The sequence below is a fragment of the Martes martes genome (assembly GCF_963455335.1).
Source record: "Martes martes genome assembly, chromosome: 3".
Classification (NCBI taxonomy): Eukaryota; Metazoa; Chordata; class Mammalia; order Carnivora; family Mustelidae; genus Martes; species Martes martes.
In genome coordinates, this window is record NC_137890.1 from 183,659,162 (window position 1) to 183,685,501 (window position 26,340).

Below are 26,340 nucleotides of genomic sequence, written 5' to 3' on the forward strand. Positions count from 1 at the left end.
AGGTCAGTGTTTTTGATCATGTCACTCCTGCTAAAAATACCTTCAATAGCTCTCCAAGGCCTGGGACATCAGGTCCCAACTCCTGAGCCCAGGGTGCAAAGCCCTCCATAGTCCGTCCTTGTTTCAGGCCTCAGACTGTTTGCTTTTCAAAAAAATCTCATGCTCCAGGCAAATGACTCTTCTCATTGACATTTTTCTGCTTCAACATGACATGGCTCTACTCAAAACCTTCCAGTGGCCTCCCAGAGCACTTAGCAAAACTCCATATGAGTTCCAGGAGGTCCCATGGGACTGGCCCTGCCCACCTCTCCAAGTGCATCTTCAACCACTTCCTCCCTTGCTTGTAATCCCTGCTATGTTGGTCTTCCCCTGGTTCTTGAACACGCAGAATTCTTTCCTATCCCAAGACCGTGGTGCATGTTATTCATTTGGCTCAACTTCTCTTCTCTTCTGTTAGACACTGGCATGGCTGGTGTCTTCTTGCCGTGGGGGTCTGAGCTCTTCCCCCATCTCTCAGTCTGCAGTAGTATCTCCAGCACTCTCATTTCCACCACGCTGTTCGTTTTCTTCAGAGCATCTGTTGTTACCTGACACGGATACTTGCTCGCCTTTCTAATTGCTTTGTCTACTAGAACATAATCTCCATGAGGGTTTGAACATTACTTTCAATTCATCACTGTATCCTAGAATGTGTAAATTCCCACGGAATAAATGCCCAGTAAGTATTTGTTAAATGACTGAAGAAGGCATTTCCATGTCTGAAATCATAACAACCCTGTTTCTATCCTGCTATGACTGCCCTCCCTCCCTCTTTAACTACCATCAAGAAGCAACATTGAACTTCCTCTCCTTTCTTTTTCTAAAATTTTATTTTATTTACATTCAATTAACATATAGTGTATTATTAGTTTCAGAAGAGTTCAGCGATTCATCAATTGTATGTGACACCGAGTGTTCATTACATCACGTGCCTTTTGTAATGTCCGTCACCTAGACTTCTGTCCATTTCTTGACTGGATTATGTGTTCTTTGGGTTTTGAGTCTGATAAATTCTTTATAGACTTTGGATATTAATCCTTTATCTGATAAAACTTTTGGATATATCTTCTCCCATTGTGTAGGTTGTCTTTTGGTTTTGTGGACTGTTTTCTTTGCTGTGTAAAAGCTTTTTATTTTGATGAAGTCCCAATAGTTCATTGTTTAAAAAATGTAGTTATTTGACACAGAGAGATCACAAGTAGGCAGAGAGGCAGGCAGAGAGAGAGAGCAGGGGAAGCAGGCTCCCTGTTGAGCAGAGAGCCTGATGCGGGGCTCCATCCCAGGACCCTGAGATAATGACCTGACCCGAAGGCAGAGGTTTAACCCACTGAACCACCCAGGTGCCCCCCAATAGTTCATTTTTGCCTTTTTCCCTTGCCTTTGGAAACATGTCTAGCCAGAGATTGCTGTGGCTGAGATCAAAGAGGTTGCTGCCTGTGTTCCCTTCCAGAATTTTGATGGATTCCTGTCTCACATTTAGGCCTTTTATCCATTTTGAGTTTATTTTTGTGTATGATGTAAGAAAATAGTCCAGTTTCATTCTTCTGCATGTGGCTATCCAGTTTTCCCAACATCATTTGTTGAAGAGACTGTCTTTTTTCCCATTGGATATTCTTTCCTACTTTGTCAAAGATTAGTTGACCATAGAGTTGAGGGTCCATTTCTGGGTTCTCTATTCTGTTCCATTGATCTATGCATCTATTTTTGTGCTAGTACCATATTGTCTTGATGATCACAGCTTTGTAATAGAGCTGGAAGTCTGGAATTGTGATGTCACCAACTTCTGTTTTCTTTTTCAACTTTTCTATGGCTATTTGGTTTTTTTCCTGCTTCCATACAAATTTTAGGATTTTTTCCAGCTCTGTGAAAAATGTTGATGGCATTTTGATAGGGGTTGCATTGAATGTATAGATAGTCCTGGGAAGCATAGACATTTTAGCAATATTTGTTCTCCCAATCCATGATCACGGAATGTTTTTCCTTTTCTTTGTGTCCTCCTCAATTTCTTTCATTAGTGTTCTGTAGTCTTTAGACCACAGATCCTTATTCTCTTTGGTAAGTTTTATTCCTAGATATCTTATGGTTTTTGGTGCGATTGTAAATGGGATCAATTCCTTAAGTTCTCTTCCTTCTGTCTCACTGTTAGTGTATAGAAATGCAACTGATTTCTGTGCATTGATTTTATATCCTGCCACTTTGCTGAATTCTTGTAGGAGTTCTAGCAATTTTGGATTGGAGTCTTTTAGGTTTTCCACATAGAGTATCATGTCATCTGCTAAGAGTGAAAATTTGACTCCTCCTTTGCCCGTTTGGATGCCTTTTATTTCTTTTTGTTGTCTGATTCCTAAGGCTAGGACTTCTGGTACTATGTTGAACAGCAGTGGTGATAGTGGACATCCCTGCTGTGCTTCCCACCTAGAGGAAATGCTCTTAGTTTCTCCCCATTGAGAATGATATTCATTGTGGGCTTTTTGTATATGGCTTTTATGATATTGAGTTATGTTCCCTTTGTCTCTACACTGTAAAGTGTTTTAATCAAGAAAGGATGTTATAGTCTGCCAAATGTTTTTTCTGTCACTATTGAGAGGATCATATGGTTCTTGTCCTTTCTTTTATTTATGTAGTGTATCACATTGATCCATCTGCGGATGTTGAATGATCCTTTCAGCCTGGGAAGAAATCCTACTTGGTTGTGGTGAATAATCCCTTTATGTGCTGTTGGATTCTATTGGCTAGTATCTTGGTGAGAATTTTTGCATCCATGTTCATCAGGGATATTGGTCTGTAATTCTCCTTTCTGATGGGACCTCTGTCTGGTTTTGGGCTTGAGGTAATTCTGGCCTCACAGAAAGAGTTGGGAAGTTTTCCTTCCATTTCTACTGTTTTTGAAACAGCTTCAGAGAAATATGTATTTACTTCTTCTTCTTTAAATGTTTTGTAGAATTCCTCTGGGAAGCCACCTGGCCCTGGACTCTTATTTGTTGGGAGATTTTTGATTAAGGCTTCAATTTCTTTGCTCATTATGGGTCTGTTCAGGTTTTCTATTTCTTCCTGTTTCAGTTTTGGTAGTTTATACGTGTCTAGGAATGCATACATTTCTTCCAGATTGCTTAATTTGTTGGCATATAGTTGCTCATAATATGTTTTTATAATTGTGTTTTTTCGGTGTTGGTTGTGATCTCTCCTCTTTCATTTGTGACTTTATTTGGGTCCTTTCTCTTTTCTTTTTGATCTTGATCAAGTCTGGCTAGGGTTTTATTAATCTTACTCTTTCAAAGAACCAGCTCCTAGTTTCATTGATCTGTTCTACTATTCTTTTGGTTTCTATTTCATTGATTTCTGTTCTGATCTTTATTATTTCTCTTCTTCTGCTGGGTTTAGGTTTTATTTGCTATTTTGTCTCCAGCTCCTTTAGGTATAGGGTTAGGTTGTGTGTTTGAGAACTTTTTTCTTTCTTTCTTTCTTTCTTTCTTTCTTTCTTTCTTTCTTTCTTTCTTTAACAGACAGAGATCACAAGTAGGCAGAGAGACAGGTGGGGGGGGGGGAAGCAGGCTCCCTGCTGAGCAGAGAGCCTGATGCGGGGCTCGATCCCAGGACCCTGGGATCATGACCTGAGATGAAGGCAGAGGCTTTAACCCACTGAGCCACCCAGGTGCCCAGCTTTCTTGTTTTAGAAAGGCTTGAATTGCCCTGTACTTCCCTCTTAGGACCACCTCTGCTATATCCCAAAGGTTTTTGAGCAGTTGTGTTTTCATTTTCACTCTTTCTTCTTTCTATCAAATCTAAAAGCGCCCGCAGATCCAACCAACTGCTTCTTTACTTTAATTTTAATAAACCAGGAACTGGGAAACTAGCCTCTTATCTGCCACTAACAGTTCGTTGTCTACTTGATGTATCTCATTTTTCCAATTAGGTAGCAAGCGCTTGGAAGTTAGAACAGCTGGTTGTATCGCCCACAGTGCTCAGCATGAATGACAACTTGGTAACTGAGGGGATGGATATATGCTTGATTGGTCACCCAAGATACTTTAAAGTGAAGGAAGCATCAGTGATTCATTCATTCATTCACTCAGAGGGTACAGACATACCATTAAATATTTATCATTGTGAGAAGCATGGCGCAGGGGAATTAGCTTTGTTTGGTGGAGGGGGATCAGGGAAGGCCTGAGGAAGGGACATATAGTCCTGACAGATGAGTGGTAGCTGATTCTGTGAGATCTAAGAATGGAGGGGAGGCAGCCTGGGGAGAGAAAAAGTGGAGACAGAGGATCTCCTTATGGCTGCTTCCACTTAGGGGAAAACTGACACAGGGATTGTTTTTCAGGGTTCACAGTCCATTCACCACCTGGCTCTGCCCCTAGGAGAGGGAAAGTAGGGAACACCAAGAGCTCATGGTTTCCATTGACAGGAGTGCGCACACTGACGATGCAAAGCATGGATCATGGGGTTTCATAATACTTATAGGAATAAATCCTTCAGTGTCAACATAAAATACAAGCATTTAACATAGACGAAGAGAACAGTCTTAGGTACTAAGGTGTGACTGTGGTATGAGATTCGGAAGATACAAAAGTAGTTTGGATTACGGAACCAAACACATTAATTGCTGGGAAACTGAAATCTGACCTTGAATGGGTTTAGAGAAGTGTTTTTCAAACTTGTTTCAGCCAAAGCTTTTGTTCGAATGAAATCTTATAAAGTGTAAACAAATTAAACAAAAGGGTTACTGCTTAGCCCAGAGGGCTGGGGGTGAGGCCCGAAGTTGTTTGGTTTTCTCTCCTTCAGAAGGCTCCAGGGCTCTGGGGAACTCAGTGTAAAAACGACCCACTGCAGAGTGAACGAAAGGTTGCCCCACAGTGAGAAGGTAGCATGCAGTCTCTGCCAAGGTTTTCTGACTCTCAGATCTTAGTCAAGACAAAGGAAAAGAAGCCACCACTGCTTTTTTCTTTTTTTACTTTATGAAAAGGGAATGCTAAATTTCTTCACTTTAAAATGGATTATTCTGGTAAGAGAAACTTGACATATATTGACCGATGAAATTCTATGTTTGTTACAAAAAGAAAGTCTTTAGGCTTACATCAAAAAGTCCCTGTTACCCAACAGAAGAATTAATATTAGATGTGACACTGCCCGCCCCAACAATCCAAACAAACCTATTTCTGGAAAAAAAACCTGCAATAAATCCTGCTCAAGGATATAAATGGAACAGTATTGGCCATGACTTCAGGGTCCCTAGGGTGTTGCCCTCTACGGTGAGCTCTTCAAAACCCCAACGCAGAACACAGGCAAGAGGACCGATAACAGGGCACCTTTAGGACCCTTGGGATGGTCATTAAACATTCAGACACTCTAGTCTCAACCGTTTTGACTCTGAGGTTCCTTCTCTTCCTCTCCCAGGTCCTACCTCTAGATCAAGGCACCTGCTGATTTTGGGTCTGGTGAGCACCTGCCTCCTGGCATCAAACTTCCGGCTGCCTCAGTGGCCGCTAGAGGGCAGGAGACTAGCAGCTGCAGGTTTCTGAGAGGAAAGAAAGGCGATGGGGACCATGTAGATGGAGCAAAATATCCTCTTCCCTCCTCGATAAAGGCCACCCCACCTGAGGGAAAGGATCAAACAATAAAGTAACTCAGATGGAAAGGGAAAGGGGAGAGGAAGTCCAAGAGGATAGGGCAGGCTATTAGGGAAAGTAATATAAATACTAAAGAGTCATATAGTAAAGGAAATTCAATTAATAGTCTGGGACTAAAACAGAGCACAGCCTCAACAACTTAAGGGTTGGGGGGTCCCTGGGGAGAGGGGAAAGTAAAAGTTACAAAAGTATTATTTCACTGGGGCAAAGGGTGGAAATATGAGGACAGATAGAGCAGGAGGCCAGGAGAGTAACTTTTCATCGGGGAATATCTTTTTTTCAAATAGTGGTAGAGAAGTTATGTGTTTGTTTTTCAAAGTAAATGGAAATGTATAACTAATGGTATAGTAGAACCTCAAAATTAAGAAATGCAGGGGCGCCTGGGTGGCTCAGTGAGTTAAAGCCTCTGCCTTCAGCTCAGGTCATGATCCCAGGGTCCTGGGATCGAGCCCCACATCAGGCTCTCTGCTCGGCGGGGAGCCTGCTTCCTCCTCTCTCTCTCTCTGCCTGCCTCTCTGCCTACTTGTAATCTCTATCTGTCAATACATAGATAAAATCTTAAAAAAAAAAAGAAAGAAATGCAATTACTCATCTCTGAACAAACCAGCAAAGATAATGAAAAGATGGAAACCATAGTTTAAGATACTTTATATTATGTATTTGATACATGATACTGTCAAAAAAATAAAATTCAACAGAGTAAATATAAGGATCTAACTGGCTTTATGCAACAATTCATGAATTGGGCAGTGTCCCATCTAGCAAATAGAAGGGAGCCCCCTCAGGGTCTGCCTCAGGGGCAGAGAGTCTCCTTCCTCAAGGCTGTGCCCTTCCTGGGACAGCCCCACCCATGACTGGGTGACCGAGGGGTACACAGGCCTGTCCATTTCAGCCTAAGGAGGACAAGTCCTGGGGGCAGCACTTGCTCTAAGGCTCCATGCTGAGTTCCTGATGCCTCCAGGGTCTTGCTTGATTTCTCCCTCTGCCCCATTCCCCCTTTCCAACCTTCCTGTCTCAGGTGTTGATCCCTGAAAACCATCCTCCTCCCCATACTCTGTCTTGGCTTCTGCTTCCAGCAAACTCAGCCTATGATCCCAAGTGTTCTGATACTGCGAGGAATTCTGCCAATTTATGTCACTGAAAACAGCAAGTGCAGAGTGATTTAAAGACTTTTTCCTTAAAAGAAACAATGGAGATGTCCCAGCCCTCTTTTTGATCAATCCCATTTCAAAAACCTGAGTGCATGTGAGTGTCTGCAGGTTCAAGACAGTAAACAGAAATCAAATCCTTCCCCATTACTATTCGCTCAGCTCCATTTGTCCAGTGTTCTTGTAAGACTGTATGAGGCTGGTCTGTCATAAACTTTTGGTCCAGGAGAAGTAAGACACCCTTGGCCTCACAGGTTGAATGGAGCAAGGAGGAGCACAGCAAGTGTGGACCTGGCGCCACACGGTCTTTCTCTTCTGATGAACATTTACTGAACCACAATTAAGCAATAGCCATGGCAAGTTTCTAAGTAAAAAGCAACGGCAGTTTTGCCCAAAGTTAATAATGATCATGCGTTTTAACCACTGAAAGGACTCATGACCATTTACGGATCACTGGTTAGAAAGATCATATCTTACACTTCTGTGCAACTGTCACTGTGATAACACTTTAAAAGAGACAGTCAATAATTAAATTTTAAGATACTTATCTAAATTAGTATTATGGATTAAGTTTTAATATAATAGAAGCTAAAAATTGTCAAATTTAAAAGGCATTAGAATTTTAACCCTATGTTTGGAAATTGCTAACCTGTAAAATGTACTATTTGTGTAAATACTTTATCCCAAACCCCAATTCTTCAAGTTAATTAAGTACTGCTGAAGTGATCAGACTTATTCTGTAAAAATTCAATTTCTGTTTTTTCAGTGGCTTTGACCACACGGTCTGTGAGTACAATACTTTTTAAATTAATTTGTGTCTGTGATAAATGGGTCTTCCTCTTTTACTGCTAGAAAAATAAACCAGTAACCCTATTTTTCTGTTCTGTCCGGCACAATGAGTTTGTGTGGGCTGGGTTCTAGGCAAACTAAATTATTGGGTGAATTTAAACAGACATTTAAAAATATGTGTACACACACACACACACACACACACACACACACACGTCCTAGAATAAAAGACACTGACTGGTGAGACTTTTCTTTGGAAAGAAGCCTTTCCCTTCTCCTGCCAGCCTTCTCTTCCCCCAGTCTGGTCTCAAACACACATGAACAGTCATTCACGCTTTTTCTTCCACCACAAAGTTTCTGTGAATAAATGCAGAGCTTTAATATCTAGCACACAGATCCCAACAAGTGATTCAGTTTGTTTATTTTGTTTCAAACCTCACAGGGACCGAACATCTTCTCTGGCATAACCCTGCACTTCCTTTGGAAAATGCAATGCAAAATGGCTAAGAAATAACTGAAAAAAAAAAACAAAACAAAACCCCTCAGGATTTCAGTGCTCCTCTGAAAAGGCAAAAGGAAGGTGGTGCCGATTTCATCTTTCAGACACTAAGCCAAATCGAGGGGCTGCAGAATGATTTCAGATTACTGTTTTTACTCTGTGTGGTTTCCCAGGAGAGGAAGACACCAGCACGAACATAGCTCATGGCAGATGAGGACCGGCTGGAGGCTCTGGACGGTTTACAGCCCTAAGCCTCATCTAAACAGGCCACATGGGAGTGGCAGGATCCTAAGGATTGTGGAGATCCTAAGGATCTCCAGCTTGCAGTGCTGGAGACCACAAGAGCCAATTATGGACATTTCTTCCAACCTCATGTTCAGAGACCTCATTGTTAGTGGCCTGGAATTGGCCGAGGTGGGTTTGTTTACACCACAGAAATTGGCAACCACTATCAATCACGAATTTTTCCAGGTGAGCTGGTTATCACCATCACACCATTGGCTTTGGGGATCCAATCCTGAGAGTTTTGGGGGTGGATGATTTTATGAGTGATGAGATTTCTGAAGACTAAACCATGAGCAGTTTCTCGAGTTGTTCCATGGGAATGGAAACTCTACCATGTTTTAAAATCATGATGTTGTAAGATCTTCAGGATAATGGAAATAATAAAAAGGATTTTTGATTCTAAGCTTCATTATATCTTTTGGTATAAATTTATGTCCTAAAACATAACCACGCAGCAACCTAAACCACAAAGAATAGCTAAAAGATACTAAAATTATCCTTGGCAATCAGGAGCCAATCTACACTTGTTCTGGTTTGAAAATTTTAAGGTCAATCAGGTATTCTTTCATTTTCTAAGAGAAATGTAGTATTAAGACACACGGATGGACCAAGGTGTAAATGTTGAAGGATCATCTCTAGGAATCTAAAAAAAAAAAAAAAAAAAAAAAAGAAGGAAGATAATTATTAGTAAAATGTTATATATGTAAAATGTGTAATTCAGAAGAAAAATTGTTTTTTAAAAAAGACAGAGCCAATGTCTGTTTTATTCTTAACAAAAATACATAGTTTTCCTATTCCTTTCAATCCTTCAGTCATAAATCTCTTTATCTTCATAAACTTCTTATGTTTGGGATAAGATGCATCTTATTCAGAAGCCCTACACTTTCAAAGGCATAAAGTGCAATCCAGTTCTATACTAGGCTTTCAGTTAGGGCTGCAGTAAGCAGTTCAATATAGGAACAGTCTTTGATGATAGTTCTAGACATATTTTCAGCAGCTGGAAAATGAAACTGTGTTCTATTTGTGTGTCATTACAAGGCATATCAAAGAGTGCCCAGTGACTTTGATATTTTAATTTAAATTGTTTTTACCAGTTTGCTTAACAAATGCTTTCTGAATAATCGACCAGATCTGTTATCTCTTTCATCCAATTTAGTTATTAAGGTGATCACAATACCACCTCAACCACATTTTGATCAAGTGTTTCAAGAAGTTAGCTACCATGTGGATTTGCTACTAGCGTTAGCTCCACTGAGCCTGCTTTTCTTTGGGGTCTGAAACAAGCCATCATCTGAAGACTTTCGCTCACCTTGCAGTTATGTTAAAGTACATAGGTAGTAGCAGGTAAAGGCAGAGTGAGAATTTTCATTGGAGAAGATGAACCTGCCCTGGGGTTTTGTCATGGTGACCAAATCCATACCAAGAACCTGAAAGCCCATGTAAGCGGTGACTACCACAGGGACCTCTCCTCCCCACCCTTACCATGTCAGTAAATTGATCCACACAAGTCATCCTAATAAACTCAGGAGTTGCTGGGCTCTTCAGGTTGAAGGTCTTGGTCAGCCCCCTCTCTTTGCGGGCAGCAGTTACTGCATCAAAAATGGCGAACAACACGGAGGATCCCAAGAACACCGCGGTCTCACCCAATCCCTAAGAGGAAGGTAAAAGGCTGTCAGAAATACATGGTTCTCTTAGGACTAATTTGTGTACACACGCACACACACACACACACACACACACACACTCACCTCTTCTGGTGAGTATGGAATACTTAAAATGGAGTATGTCTGAATTGCCTGAACCAAATTCCCCCCATGCTGATTGGTGTGTGGGGTCCTCCTCAAAGTAGCTCATGAAGATGTCCCAGGACATCAGGATAGTGGGACAGCTAAAACCTCCTGCTCCTCTGCCCAGGTAAAGTCCTAAAGACCAAAGCCCTTGGTGCCCTCTAGAATATTCCACTTTGGGTTCCAGACCATTTTTGTCTAACTCAAAACCCAAAAAAACCCAACCACAATCTTTGTAGCTGAGCCTAAACGACAGGGAGGGGATCCACTCTAAAGAGTGAACTGTTGAAGTTGCTTGTGTGCTAACGTCCCTGGTGCGTGCTAGATGTTTCTGAACTAATAGTGTAGTGGCATATTTTGAATGATTCATCAATGCTTCTTTGTACTGATTTTTCTTCTTTCTTCCTTCAAAGTAATCTGATCTGTGGTCTGTACTCAGGGCCTCAGTGGAGAGACTGGCCTTTATCTCCAAGTAAATAAAGCCTATCCCTGGCTTTGATTTCACCTCTAAAGCAAAGGGAGAGGGAGATGTAGAGCTGGTAGAAGAATGGGTTTCCTCTGAAGTGAGGAGGAGGGGAGCAGAAAGATCTCATGTCCTATTTGGAGCAAACTGGCAGGGAGGTGGCTAGACCCTAAAAGGCAGGATTGCACCCTGTGTCAGGATGGTCTCTAGAGACGCTCCTGGTGCAGAAGTAGAGATAGAGGCCATTCAGACAGGAAGTCTTGCCTTCTTCCCAATCTTGACCTACTTAAAGAAGGAGAGGAAATTTCCTGAAAAATCTAAGGTTAGCCTACCATCTGTCTGGCCAGATGTGGGCTCAGAATAGAACTTAAGTTGGGGGAAGTTGTGTTTTTTTGTGCACTTGTATTCAAGAATCCTCACCAGAGGTCTTTATGGGCCAATCAGAGCCCATATGCTCCAGGGAACACAGACTCAATACCTCTTAGATCAGCAGCTATTTACAGCTCAGAGCAAACAGTAAGAAACTCATTTGAAAGTCTATTCCAGTTTGGGGAGGTGTGGACAGAGGCAGACAAATAAGAGAGAACTGAATCTGGAGGATATGTGAGAAGGGTGCAGAAAATAAAACTGGCTGCTAAAATTTGCCTACAGTTTCAGTTTTATCTCATGGTGGCACTTAGCCTAATGACCTAAGATGTTTGACTCTTCCTTGACCTTTCTTGCTTTGATTAAATTTGTTTCATGCTCGCTCTCATGAGTGAAGAGTCTTCTCGGTCTTCTGGAGTCAGTGAGCACCAGTTTGCCATGAATTTGCTTTTCTTTTCCCTTTTCCTGCTGGGATTTTCAATTCAAAGGAGTAAGCAAATTCAGGGGGCATTATATTTTGAATGAGTCATCAATGCTTCTTTGTACTGATTTTTCTTCTTTCTTCCTTCAAAGTACTCTGGTCTGTGGTCTGTGCTCAGACCATTATTGCTTGAAAGAGTAGATTGTTATAGACCGAACTGTACTCCCTCAAAATTCATATGTTGAAGTCCCAACCCCCTACCTCAGACTCTGACCATATTTGGAGATAAGGTCTTTAAAGAGGTGTGTTACGTTAAAATGAGGTCTTTAGGATGGGTCCTATTCCAACATGACTGGAAAAGGAAATTAGGCCATACAGAGAGAGACATCAGACATGTGTACTCAGAGGGGATGACTATTGGAGGACACAAGGAGAAGGTGGCCATCTGCAATCCAGAGAGGCCTTGGAAGAAAGCAAACCTTGATTTGACTTCCAGTCTCCAGTACTGTGAGAAAATGTATCTGTTATTTAGGTTGTTTAGGCCACCCAGTGTGTGGTACTTTGTTATGGTAGCCTTACGAATGAACATAGAGGTCTTGTGTTCTTACCTTGGACGAGTAGATGGCTATGGGATTTCGGGAACGCAACAAAGTGACATAGAACTCTTCTGGTATCTCAGTGACAGTCGGGATTTTGTAGTCATCTGGACTTCGAGAGTAGAGGACACCTTCCGGGGAATATTTCAGTTCCTCTGTGGTGTACAACCCCATGCCTTGGATAAATGCTCCTTCAATCTACAGGCAAAAATTTCACAGTTTATAAGTATACGATATTGATTGAAGAACTACTCCAGTGTGACTGAAAATGGAACCATTTCTCTTGACCATAGTGAGTCATCTTTGACAGCCTGGGGTGGGTTTACAAAGGGTCCTGCAGGGTCTGGTGCTTCTCATCCTGCCTGGCCTCATCCCTGGTTCTTCTTGCCTGAGTGACCCATCCTCCAGGTACCTGACTCTTGGTAAGTTCTGGGTAATTCTCAAGCCCACCAGATTTCATTCGGACCGCCAAGTCTTTGTATTGCGGTTTCTCCTGACTCTCTTCACTGCTCCCCATCTCAGCTTGTCCCCCTGGAGAATTCCTAGTCATCCTCCAAGTTCCTGCCTATTTGGAGCCTTTTGGATCCTCCTACCACCTCCTGGGTGGATTTAGGACCTACTTCCTTCCGGCTCATTGTACCTTGAACACATTCCCCCGTCATAGTGGCTCTCAGAGAGTATTTCCTCTGTTCACCTCTTCCTCCTTGCTCTCTCTCATGTGTATGAGCATTTGGAGGCTGTGGCCTTCTTGTATTCTATTATTATTATTTTTTTTTTTTTTAAGATTTTATTTATTTGAGAGAGAGAGAGAGAGACAGAGTGAGAGAGCATGAGAGGGGAGGTCAGAGGGAGAAGCAGACTCCCCATGGAGCTGGGAGCCCGATGTGGGACTCGATCCCAGGACTCCAGGATCACGACCTGAGCCGAAGGCAGTTGCTCAACCAACTGAGCCACCCAGGCGCCCCTTGTATTCTATTATGAACATGAGGCCTGGTACATAGGTTCTTAATAAATGTCTGTTGAATTAGATGAAAAAGAAGCTAACATTAAAGGAACATGAACTAGAATAAATGGAACACTGTAGCTTATTATAATATCTGGATTTCTTTACTTCCCTTTATAAATTACCATGGAGAGTAGATAAATGTTAAATAAGATGGGATGGAAAAAACTTACATTAAGTTAAATATTTTTTATGAAAAAAGTCATGTTGAGTTCTATTTACAAACAAATATGCTCTAGGAAAAAGGATTAAGGGGTGTCTGCCTGGAGGTTAAAGAATTGAAGGAGAATTACAGTTTGCATTTTATTGGAAATGCAAAATTAAGGAATAAAGTACACAAATCTAAATTTTGTATTTGGATATTTCCAAATGCTTATTCCTAAAGGGAAAGACCGAAGTCTAAGAGATCAAGTCTAATATACTCATTTTCTTTCCTTTTCCAATGAGACAAATGCAGGGTTTCCTTAATCATGACATCTCTCTTTCTGCCTTTGCTTAAAAGATAAAGAAGGAGAAAGGATCTGGGAGGAGTGGGTAAGACAGGGAAGGGGAGTCGAGGACTGGGTGAGCTTATGGTTCTCAAACTTTATAGGCTTAAGATGAATTTCAGGTGCAGGTTAAATGTGGCGGTTTCTGTCTCAGCCCAGCAAAGTTAAGACATACCAAGTCTAAGCCTGGGCTGAATTCCTAGGTACAGGAATCCATGTTTTATAAACACTTACAAGTACTTCTGTTGCAGAGTCTGAGGACCGCATCTTGAAAAGCAAGAGGGATCAATAAAATTGTTCCTTATAAAGCCCAACGGCCAACCCAGGTAAACCAGCCTCTTAGGACTTAGGATGCTGGGAAGCTGTTGGCAGATGAAAGCACCAGATGTCTGTCAGGTGTGACGCCGAGCTGCTCAATGGCTCCAGTAGGCTACTCAGGTGGACCCTGGGGACCAGCTGCCTTGCCTCACTGGGGGGGCCGGTTAGTAGGTCTGGCGAGGGCTGAGGTGGCTGGTCCACTGGCTCCACCTTCAGTAACAAGGCTAGAAAAAAGCAAAGCTATACCAACAGCTGGAAAGCTTTTAACTCAAGGTTTAAAAAGACTTTTCGGCGCCTTAATTTTATTGTTTGTGGGATCAAAATCAGAATTAAATTCGGCAGGAGGCAAAAAATTATGCTTAAGTATTTCTCTTTCTTTTATATTTCCCTAAATTGCAGTCTGTTTACATTTGATATTAATATGAATACTAATGGAACTTTATTATTATGTATTTATGTAGTGTTCCCTAATTACAAACATATTAATATTCATGAGAAAAATTAGAAGGCACGGAGAATTATAAAGCCGGCTAAGTCACACATATTCCTGCCCTACAAAGACAATGATTGTTAACTTTTTCTTGAATTTTCTTCCAGTATTTCATCTATTTGTGCGCGTGTGCGTCAGATACATAATGTATAGCAAAGAACTTGCACCAGGTATAAACAACCCTGGAGAATTCTGGGAAATACTTTTCTGAATGGAACTGACCAAAAGTTCCTGTGGTCAAAGCAGGCTGGTATCACGCACCTGTCCGACGTCCACGGCTGGGTTTATGCTGAAAGCAGCATCCACGAAGATGTCAGTCCTAAGGAGCTGTTCCAAGAGAAAATACACAGCGGAAAACAGGATTTATTTAAAAGAGCTCTTTACTGCAGTTGGCTGTCTGTCCCTGGTTCTTCCGCCTGCAGGATCAAGTTGATTATCACGTAGGGCACGGCAAGCCCGTCAGTGTTTGTGTATACACGATGCGGAGGGCGAACAGAAATACTGCTCTTTACCTTGTGAGCCCCGGTGAGACAGTCCACTTCAACCTCTGAACAGGCCGCTCCGTAAACATAGTACGCATAGGGCTCGCCCTTCTCCTTCTCCCAGTCCATGTGTGTCTGGTAGCCTCTGAGAAGAGAAGTCAGCAGTGGTCTCATCACCTCCTGTGCTGTGGGGCCTGGGGATAGAGGGGGCACCCGCCCGGTGGCCGCGGGCCTCCCTCCCCTTCTTTAGCAAGCAGGGGTGTGGCCAGAGCTGTAATGGTTCTGCCGCAGGCCGGGGGAGGAGGCCTGCAGTGTCTGGGCCCGACCCTCCAGCAGGCAGCTACTGGAATGGGTCCCAGCGCGTGTAAACAGCGGTGGTGGCCTTCCTGGGGGAAGCCCTGGGCCTCCCCGCCTCGAGCCAGCACTGAGGGCCGACAGCGGGCACCCCGCAGGGCCCCCCGGGCCTCCGGGCACCTGCTCCCACTGCTGAATGTGCACGACTCTGCCCAGCTATAATCCAACCCAAAGTAAAATGTCCTTTACTTGAAATATCCAGTAGCTGAGAGACTGATGGATTCTGTGAAGGCTTTTGTAATCTGGAAGAGATGATTGGTTACAAAGAGATATAAATTTAGGGAAAGTAATGAAAAATACCTTCCTCCTCCTGTTTGGAACAAACTTTCTACCCGCGTTCACCTCAGTTGAGACGTGCGCCTTGTACAAGCCACGGGCCATGCTTTTCCAGACAGATGTGTACGGGCCGTTGCTAGCTATGCCCTGAGGCCCTCTATCGTTTTGGGTTGGACAGTGTAAAGTTTATTTTTTAAAGTTATTTTTTTAACCCTTTTGGCTTTTTAAATTAAGGAGGGGGCTAGACCATATTCATACACTTTTGTATGTAAGTATCTATGCAGACATGTACATATACACACGTTTCTATGTGTATGTTCATGTTTATATATGTACGTACTTTTACTCTGCTTTTTTCCCCAAATAATTTGACTGGCTGTCACTTAGCATAGAATGTTAGCTTCCCTCCTAGAGTAACCTGGGTAGGGCTGGGAATAAGAATACTAATGGTAATATTAATAATAATTATTATTTAAAAATAGAGTAATCCTTTGATAGTAGGACTGCTATCATCTCTGTTGCTCTGGAGAGAAAACCAAGGTCCTGAGGCACTGAGGGTGAACCTTGTCTCCCAGAGCTAGTAGTGACAGAGCTGGGACAGTAACCCTAAGGTGTGTTTTACTTTAGAGCATTCTCTGTGAGAAATCAGGGTCTGAAATAAAATCAAGTTTCAGTGAATCCAGACATGGCTTTTGCTTTTTCAGAAAAGCAGAAGTAAATGTTAATAAATGCTTTGTTTCTTGAACGGGCAGCACCCATCAGCCCGGGCATTTAGGGCTGTCGCCTATCTGCATGTACGTATCTGTCTTTTCCCGGCAGGGATAAGGAAGGAAACACTCACCCAGTCCTCCCATCTTCCTTTTGGGTTTTTCCTGATAATTGGCTGAAGACGGGCCATAAGAATTTGGCAGGCATTCTAAAAATAAATATTTGAAATGACAGAAATCAAAGGCACAGGAAACAGCAAAATATTCAAATCAATTCAATAAATTGATTTGAATCAATTTATTGATTCAATTCAATTCAATTCAATTCAATAAATATTCAAATCAATTCAAATGGAATCCGTCAGTTTTGTGAGCCTGCTTGCTAGTCCTCTAGGCAGGGTTTCTTAAAGTTGAGTAATGTAGGGAACCCCTTTGAGGGAAACAAATATTCATGTGGATCCTACGGTGTTGATGTCCATTATTTTTATTATAATTTTGTTTTAATATATGCTAACATCAAGTTAGTTGAGTCTCCTTAGAGTTATAGCTCTTTTGTACCTCAAAGCAAACATACAATGACAAAGCACACAAGCCAATCTACACACCAATAAAATCCAAAATAACAACATTAATTTAGTTGGTTGATGATGTTGCTTCTCTGAAGCTAAATTGCTGCTCGGAATGGGGCCCTCTCGGCTGCTCTCCCCCACGTGCGGTGGGTTCAATGTGCTGCTGCTTGCCTGCCAACAGAGTAATTTTCTCTCCACTCTTCTTACATAAACTGCCTGAGATTTTCATCTGCGCCTTATACCTTGACATCATCGGCTTTTTACTGGGCAAGAAGAAAACAGCGTTTACCTATGAAGTCCATCTCTGCTCATTTGTTGTTGCCTTAACACAAAGTATACTTCTTGTTCCCGAGATCTTCTGGCAACACTCCACTTACGGAGTGGTCCTTCTGATGATGTAAAATGTCCTTTTTAAATCTTTAAACCATTATCAGTGAAATGAAAATAAGAAGGATTGAGGTGAAATCTTGGAACCTTGAGATTAAACCTGTTGACTCCTGCGATCAGTGGACCTCAACTTGACTTCTACCCCTAATTCAAACACGAATCTGTTCATGTCTGCTCCACCTCAGATCACCTCTCCTGCCCTCTCTTAGTTTGTGCTCTTTCTTTTCTATCATCCCCTCTTTGGGAAATGGTTTCTGGCTTCTCATGTGTTAGGGAGATCCTTGTTTTCTTTCTTTCTTTTTTTTTTTTTTTTTAAATTTATTTATTTTAGAAAGAGAATGAGTGAGCAAGTGTGGGGAGGGGCAGAGGGAAAGAGAATCCTGAAGCAGACTCTCCACTGAGCTGGGAGCCAGACACAGAGCTTGATCCCAGGACCCTGAGATCATGACCTGAGCAAAGAGTCAGCTGCCTAATCATCTGAGCCACCCAGATGCCCCAGAGACCCTCGTTTTCATAAATCACTTTGCAGGTTCATTCAGTTTTCTGTCACTGACCTTATTACACATGGGGGCCTTCCAAAACAGGGCCAGATCTGAGGCAGCCCAAGTCACAGGATTCCTACCTGCCCAAATATCACGTATTCTTCTCCTAATCATGTCCTGACCTTGTACTCCTACACATAGCTTTACACTCAGCATTCTGACAGTCTTCCCTTTAAGAGAGTGAGACATCGCAGAGAACAATTTCACTCTTTTGCGACCTCTTGAACTCCTTTCTTTGTACAGAGAATTCTTTCAACTTACATTGTTTGGTAGGGTCACCTCCCTTTATTGAAGCTCTAAATGCCAGACAGAACATTTTCCAGTTTTTGCATTATAGAAAATACTAAAATACATAAAAATAGAGAGAATAATACACTAGCCTCCCTTATCCAGCTTCAAGAATAAACATTTAGGGTACCTGGGTGGCTCAGTGGGTTAAAGCCTCCACCTTCGGCTCAGGTCATGAGCCCAGGGTTCTGGGATCGAGCCCCGAATCGGGCTCTCTGCTCAGCAGGGAGCCTGCCTCCCTCCCTCTCTCTGCCTGCCTCTCTGCCTACTTGTGATCTCTCTCTCTGTCAAATAAATAAATAAAATCTAAAATAAATAAATAAATAAATAAATAAACAAACAAACATTTATACCCTAACCTCACTTCTCTGCTATCTCTTCCCTATTCTACCTTGCTCCCTTTTGCAGTCTCTGCTCCAGTCCCCGAGGCCTGCTGCAGCTTCTCGAGCATAGAAAGCCAGCTCCTTCTGCTCCCAAATAACCTGCCCAGCTTCTTTCCTTGCTGTGTTCACGACCCGGCTTAAGGAGTGATTGATTTGTTATCTGCTTGAATGTAAGCTCTGTGACAGCAGGCTCTTTGGACTTTGTCCTGATTCACTTACTGCTTATACTACCTAGCATGTGGTAGGCCCTTAGTCAATGTTCATTAAATCAATGTGGGATCAATAAAATAAGTGTGAAGAAGTCATACAAATTTATGACTTTTAAATGATGATTCTTCATTATAAAATATAAACACGTTTCTAAAAACATTTAGGTTCCTTTTTTTTTTTTTTTTTTTAAGTATGTCTGCTTTATCAATGCCTGAGACTATGCCTAGCCATGCACTGGGTGTCTTTGTGCCACCTGGGCTTGCAAGGCAACTAGAATTTAGATGAAAGGTGAAAAATGGACTCAGTCACCTACATGTTTTAACCAAATTAGAATTTCCCAGACTGTTTTTCTTGGGTGCTGATTCTATAGATATTAGGAGGGGTTTTATTAATGAAAATGTTTTCACGGTTAAGCAAGCTTGGGAAAAACTTGGTGAGACAAAGTTAAAGAGGTTTCTACATTGCAGGACTTGTCAGAGCACTTATCATGCTAATATGCAGCATAAGCCTCTATGAGTGGGAAGTAGTACATATCATTTCCCAAACTTGTTGACTACAGAATCCGTTTTCTCCACTGAGAACATCATGGGACCTCTGTTCCAAGGAACATACTTTGTGAATCCATGGTTCACATGATACATGGGCATATTCAACAGGCTGAAATTTTCTCTTTAAATCTAGGTGTTTGTCTTTTGTGGGTGACAAATGGTCAATCCGTGATTTTCTGGAGGTTGGAGTGTGGGGAGAAGGGAGGTGGTGTGGTGGCTTTGTTGCATGATCTCTGCAAGCCACCCAGTGATTCTATGAGATGGGTGGTATTTGGGTGAAGTTTTGCAGAAGAGGAAACTGATCTTTAGAGAGGTTAAAAAACAAGTCAAGCCCTTCCTGGAATGAGGATGCCCCGTTTGTAATGCGATTACTCTGCACTTCTCCGGTGTGCTGGGGTGAGAGCTGGCGGGCTGGCATTCTCTCATCTAACACAAAGGGAGGTTGCTGAAGTTTGCAGGTTTCACATGCAACCGAACATTAATTATGGAAAACAGCCCCAGACAGCAGAAAGAGCACCAGATGGGAGCCTCAGAAAACTGGACTTGGAGTCTTGGCTCTGCATGTGATGAGCTGAATGATCCGCAACCACCCGCTTGACTTCTCTTGGACTCAGTTTCATCTTCCATTAAAGGAGGGGTAGGACAAGGTCTCCTCCAGCACTGTCACTGGGTGACTGAGAACTGAAGGAAAAGTCACCTGCACAGCCTTCCCGTTGATGTCTGTTCCCATCGACGCCGCCGTGAAGCTAGCATTGGGCACTGTGACAGTGCTTGTTTCGGACAGGTGTATGTACGACTGCGGGATGTTCAGTTCTCGACTGGCCACCTGTCCGAAGCAGAAGAATATTCTTTGTTCCATTGACTTTAAGCACCCCCCCCCAAATTAAAAACTTTCTAGTTCTTTTTTTGAACTGAGTATAAAACCTCACGGTCCTATTGGGACAAACATTTAAGACAGCATCTTGGGTTTCATATGGAGATTATGAGCTTGAAGCAACCAAAGCATCTTTCTATGTTTTGCTTTTTATCCCACTTTCATAAGAGCCATGTGGCAGCCCGGTGACTCTGGGACATCTGCTTTAGTAGGACACATGCAGCAGGCAAGGCTGGGGCCCAGTCTTACTGTTTTACCTTCATCTTCTTGTGATTTACAGATAATTTAGTAGATTATGGTTCTTTTGTGGGACATTTTGCGGGTATAAGGATTTTGTTATGAAGAAGAAAGATAGAAAAGAAGACCCTGTGGATTTTTGTAATTTCCTAATTCCAAGTACTCTACTAAAAAGTATTATTTCCTTAAGGAAAGTATCTTCTCCCTACTTCTCATTAGGAGAGAAGCTTTGTTTCCCCCACTCTTTCCCACAATACCTGCTCCCACAATTTGATTCAGGTATCTTATTTAATATTAAGAAAAGAAGGAAAAATTTCCCATTACAAATAATCTCTTGCTCTTTAAAAAGTATTAGGAACACTTCTTTCTGAAATAGCCATTCACGTGGAGTTCCTAAGTAGATTGCGAATTCTACCAACGTAATTCCTTATCCTTTTAAACACATCCAGATAATTCCTTATCCAGATAATTCCAGACAATTATCCAGATAATTCCTTATCCTTTTAAACACATCCAGATAGAAAAGAAGACCCTGTGGATTTTTGTAATTTCCTAATTCCAAATTAGGAATATTTGGAATATTTGTAAATTTGTAAATAGGAATATTTGTAAATTTGTAAATAGGAATTTGTAAATTCCTAATTCCAAGTACTCTACTAAAAAATATTATTTCCTTAAGGAAAGTATCTTCTCCCTACTTCTCCCTAATTATTCAGGAAGAATAATATCACGTATTTCCTCAGTTCTGACATTTGCTTCCTTCACCCCCCTGCAGTCTGCATTCCTGAAACCAAGATGAGTCTTACAGTGGATCCATACATGTAGCGGGATGGTATTTCTCCTGCTCAACAGGAACAAAACCGCTAAGCCGACTGCAAGGTGCTATACTTTGCCACAGTGGAGATGACGGACACTTATCTCACCTGAATAATTTTGGTGTGAAGGCCTTGTCCCATTTCACAGCCACCATGAGTCACCAGGACGGAGCCATCAAGATAGATGTGGACTAGAGCAGCAGCCTGGGGGAGATAGTTACATCATTTTGGAACATGATGAGGCCAAATGTTGCTGAGAATTTAGCCGAGGTTGCCAGATGAACGGTTTTGCTTTATTGAGCCAATCTCCCACTGGTTATCCTGGAGAAGAAAGCCTTTACAGGAGGCGACAGACCACCCCTGTCAATAAACCCCAGACTGGAAAACCATCCATGTCCATGTAGGAACGGTGGCTCATCTCCCCTCCCACTGGTCTTTGGTCTTCTGGGGACCTTGTGGGATTGTTTTGAGGCCACTCCACAGCCCCAACTTGCACGATAGTTCATTCTTCTTCTCTCTAGGACATGGAAATTAATTTTAAAGCAAATAAAACCTGTATGGGTACATTTCCAGGCACAAATGGCCTTGGATACTAGAGGAGCTGGAAGACCCTTGAGATGTTTTAATGGTTTCCAAATGCTGCTGACCTTCAGGATCATGGCAGGGAAAAGGTATGGGTCTCATTCTGGAAATTCCAACTCAGTAAGAAGCTGGGAGGTGGAGCCTAAGCATCCATGTTTTTAAGATCCCAGGTGATTTTGATGATTGGCCAGGTTTGGGATCCACTGATTTAATCCAAATTCTTCACTTTGCACATGGGGGAATGAACAGAAGCCTGGGGAGGAGGACAATGGCCAAACCCAGGTGCTTAGTTTGTGACAGAGTCAGGACTGACACCCACAACTCCCATGTCCTCCACACCTATGCCAGGTGGTCTCCTTCAAACTCGCTGCTGTTGTCTTTCTCTGGGGCTGACGGTTTCAGTGGAAGAATCCACAGCCTGTGCAAGTGGCTCCAGGGACCAGGCTGTAGGAGGGAGGAAGCTGGCCTATGTTAGGTGGTTTGCAAGTTGCTGGAATTTTTCTTTATAGCAATTCCTCTCTCAGGCTGGTGCATGTGCTCAGCATCCTGCAGGTGCCCTCTTGGGACCCTGACCCCTGTGCTCATGCCTGTGTCTCCACCACCAAGCACTGAAAATATCAACTAATTGAGCTCTGCCGGTCTCCTGAGTCTGAGACTGCATTCTTAGGACTGTCAAGTTCTCTACAAGAACTTTTAAACTTCATGTTTTCACTTTATGACAATCTAACGAGAGTAACGGATAGCCTTGTAACAGTGAGTATGGCCACAGGCTTTCAGAGTGCGTATTAGATTTTATGTTGATGACTGTGCAACCACCAAGTAGGACTACTTTAACTCATGGGGCATGTTAGAGACGAGAGGTGGGACAGTGTGTCAGCACACCCTACGTAGACATTTAGGATAAAGATTTCAAATTGCCTTGTACAGCAGCAGCCGGAACTACCATCATTTTGTGAGCGAGGAGTTAGTTTTAAAGAAGCCACATATTCTACCACAGTAAGTTCATGTACTATTATCTTACTGGCATTCGTAATGCTATTTTTATTTAATTTCCAATTTTGTTTGTATTTGATAAAGGCGTAAGAGCTATAAGAAGCTTATTCCTTGTTTTGAGATTACTCACAGCTAAATAACAACAAAATAAATAATATAAGTGATCACTGAGAGTTCACAGGAATTTTTTTCCTTTAAAGGGGTTTTTGCGTGTTATTCTAGCTTGAGCAGCATCCCTGGGGGAAAGACAGCAGCTGCTCCAAGAGGTGCCGCGTTCCTGGCCTTTCCCTGTCACCCTCTCCTTTTGCTTTCTGCCTGGTTAGTGGACGCCAAGGAAGGGTGTGTCCGGAAGGCAGGCTGGTGAGCGACATCCATCCCATGAACAGGACCTCTATTCTACCCTCGGCATGGCTTTGTTAAGGGGACATTTCAGAGGTTGATGGGGATGGAAGCAAAAAAATAAGATCAAATCAGAAGCAGAGCCCCATGAAACACTGTTCAAGGTTAAACGAAAACAAAGCACAGCAGTCACCGAGCTTTCACAGAGTAACTCCAAGTCCGCGAATGAATGGGGTGGCTCTGACTGTTCTCAGTGTGTTTTTGAAAGCTCTGTCTTCAAATGACCCCTCTGTTCTCACTGAGAATTTAGGAAAGAGAAAAAGAGATCCTCTTATTTCTCCCAGTTCTCTCATGGATTTAAAATTAGACTCCATCCCCCAATGCTCATATGTGGGGCCCTGCCTGAGGTCAGACCCCTCGAGCTAGACTCTGCGTTGATCGCTTTTTAAGCCCTGGTACCGCGTCGCACCCGATCTGCCCTGATACCTGTGGTCCCGTGTTTGCCTAAACCCACTTTGTTCCCTGCTGTAGGAATCTGCACTGATTTCTTCTTTCTGCCCACGGGGGCCAATCCCTAGTTGCACAAGATTGCCGCCTTCAGCCAGCCAGTCACGTGGAAAGGGCTTCTGGTGAGAAGACAGACATCTCTCTCAAACTCACCTGACTGTAGTAGCCCACAGGGAACCCAACAGTAAACTTCATGGGGATCACGGCAAGCCCCCTCTTCTTCCAGTAGTTCTTTTTGTTAAATTCCTCCGCAGCCAGTTTCCTAGCAGAGAATGAAGATTTCTCCAGACATTCTTTCCAGCATCTTCGCAAGGGCTCTGGATCAAATGTCTGCTTGTAGGTTGTTTTGCTAATTCTCTTATACATGTTTCTTTCTTTAACCTGAAAGACAATAGAATGGATTTTAAGGGTATATGCTTATTCCATTAGTTGAGCATGGGTTTTTGTGATATACCTGATAAGAAAGTCTTTCTACAAAAAGAAACCAGTTAAGCAGCTGCAGATATGCAAGTACAAGTGTACATGTATAACATCACAACAACAGCAACCACAGTAACAACAGAAAATACTGGTAAGCACTCCACCTGCTCTAGGCTGTAGGCGAAGTGTCTTATCTCAGTTAACATCACCACAACCCTGAGAAAGAGCAGGTCCCAACTACTGTGAGCCTTGCCACCAGTGTGTTAACGGTGAGAAAAAATACTCCCCACTCAGAATTATTCTTTCCCTACACAACATTTCCTTTTCTTAACTGTTCAGATCAGCTACTCAGAATCTGGAGCTGTGGTAGAATGCCTACCCAAATGGCAGTCATTTCCTTCTCTGTATTCATGCTCTAGGTGGTGTCACCCTGACTCCGGGATTGGCCAAATGATGTGCTCTGGCCCATGGGCTGATACGTATTCATACAGGCAGACACTTGCAGGCTTGCCACATTCCTGCCACTCCTGAGAACTCTGTGACCGCCATCATGAGAACTAATTTGGGCTAGCCTGCTGGAGGATGAGACTCTGTGAAGCAGATATGACCCTTCTCTGCTGAGATGTCCCCTCATCAGTCCTGTGACCACCAGACATATAAATGAAGCTGTCTTAGACCATAAAACTCCCATTGAGCTGGCTCAGACCCGAAGAGCTACCCAGCTAACCTGAGAACCAGAAGAAATACTTTCTGTTATTTCAGCCCATTACGTTGTGTGGTTGACTTGTTACATATCCAAAGTGAACTGATACACAGATGGTGTACTTTATTTCTCAGAATCTACTTAGAAGCTGATGTAATGCCATATGCAGGTTCTCCATAAATATTTGAACCAACGCTGTTTTGTGAGGAGGTTCTGACTTGTTACCTCTTCAGGGGATAAGTTACACCGAGACGCCACAGCGGTCATGTAAGCTTCCACTACCACTGCAGCCTCGGGGAAGCCGTATCCTCGGAAGGCCGTGTTGGATGGCAAGTTTGTTTTGCAGGGCCTACCCCGGCACCGGAAATTAGGAATATGATATGCGTTGTCGGATTTCAGCACAATGTACTCCATTACCTGAATTAAAACAAAATAAAACTTCACATCTATCAAATATTCAAAACCACTTAACCAAATTTTATATCTAACTAGAACCCTTCATAGAATTCACCTACTTTGTATGACAAATACTCATGCAAATAAAGTATGACACATACAGCTCAACCGGTAGCCTCTGGGAAAGGCATATTTCTTACCGACTCAGACTCGTCAGGAGTGCATCCACCATTGATATAATATTCAACGTCTGCAGCTTTGATCACACCGTTGTTCATGAATCCAATCTGCAAAGTGATATAAGTAAAACCACTTTCTCAATCCAACCATGTTAGTACACAAACACATGTGATCACAGTCGTCAGTCTACCTAACTTATGGACATGGTTCGATGTGACAGTCACCAGAGGGACATTGAGGCTGATGCCTAAGTTGACTAGGATCCCAACAGAAAGTTCTGGTTAGTTGTAGGCAGCCTCCACATATTCCTCTCCAGTGGTTTGGAATTTAGTAATTGGCTTTCCTATCGGTTGGTTGGTCATCACTGAACAATGTTTTAGGCAGTTTCCTAAAATTTTTGATCTCACTCACTTTGTATTTTCCGAGGAGTGGGTGGCGGCCAGCAGTTATCAGCATGTCATCACCACGCTCTAGAATGAACCGGATTGGGCGGCCAGTCCTATAGGAAATGACTCTGTCAATATGATGGATGATTGATAAATTGTAGAAACAAAGAGATGGAGAAGGGGGTTTGAGATAATCGGGCTTAGTGGTTTTCAATGGAGGAAGTCACGTGCTTTAAACAACATTTCAGAAGTTCTGGGGACATTAAAATAAAAAAAAAAACCCACGATTACTATTATTATCCTGATTTAGTCGTGTCTGAGAATTTATCTATCAAAATGCTACATGATTTTGTTATAAGTTACTTTCCTTTATTTTTTTTTTTTTATAACATTAAGGCATTGTAAGTCCATCAGAAAGGATGAATACCCAACTTTTGTATCAACATGGACGGGACTGGAGATTATGCTGAGTGAAATAAGTCAAGCAGAGAGGGTCAATTATCATATGGTTTCACTTCCTTGTGGAGCATAAGGAATAACATGGAGGACACTGGGAGAAGAAGAGGAGAAGTGAGTTGGGGGAAATCGGAGGGAAGAACAAACCATGAGAGACTGTGGACTCTGAGAAACAAACTGAGGGTTTTGGACAGGAGGGGAGTGGGGCTCCGGGTGAGCCTGGTGGTGGATATTAGGAAGAGCATGTATTGCATGGAGCACTGGGTGTGGTGCATAAACAATGAATCCTGGAACACTGAAAAAATAAAGTTTAAATTAAAAAAAAATTAAGGCATGGTATAATTATTTTGCAATTATGTGTATAAATAGGTTATATTATTATTA

General features: G+C 42.5%; 1 protein-coding gene across 1 annotated transcript in view; it reads right to left on the bottom strand.

Moving 5' to 3' along the window:
* Window positions 1-7,969: 7,969 nt before the first annotated feature.
* LOC308340044 (aldehyde oxidase 4-like) overlaps window positions 7,970-26,340 on the bottom strand; it is a gene marked incomplete at its 5' end in the record, with an annotated part of 57,174 nt that continues 38,803 nt past the window's right edge. Inside the window, 13 exons of the mRNA XM_080799197.1 lie at window positions 7,970-9,033; window positions 9,873-10,040; window positions 12,036-12,221; window positions 14,584-14,649; window positions 14,835-14,949; window positions 15,348-15,400; window positions 16,276-16,350; window positions 19,766-19,894; window positions 21,103-21,198; window positions 23,569-23,796; window positions 24,764-24,955; window positions 25,135-25,221; window positions 25,526-25,613. Coding sequence (XP_080655323.1) covers window positions 8,980-9,033; window positions 9,873-10,040; window positions 12,036-12,221; window positions 14,584-14,649; window positions 14,835-14,949; window positions 15,348-15,400; window positions 16,276-16,350; window positions 19,766-19,894; window positions 21,103-21,198; window positions 23,569-23,796; window positions 24,764-24,955; window positions 25,135-25,221; window positions 25,526-25,613 — 1,537 coding nt within the window. The 3' untranslated portion in view covers window positions 7,970-8,979. The remainder of the gene's footprint in view (window positions 9,034-9,872; window positions 10,041-12,035; window positions 12,222-14,583; window positions 14,650-14,834; window positions 14,950-15,347; window positions 15,401-16,275; window positions 16,351-19,765; window positions 19,895-21,102; window positions 21,199-23,568; window positions 23,797-24,763; window positions 24,956-25,134; window positions 25,222-25,525; window positions 25,614-26,340) is intronic.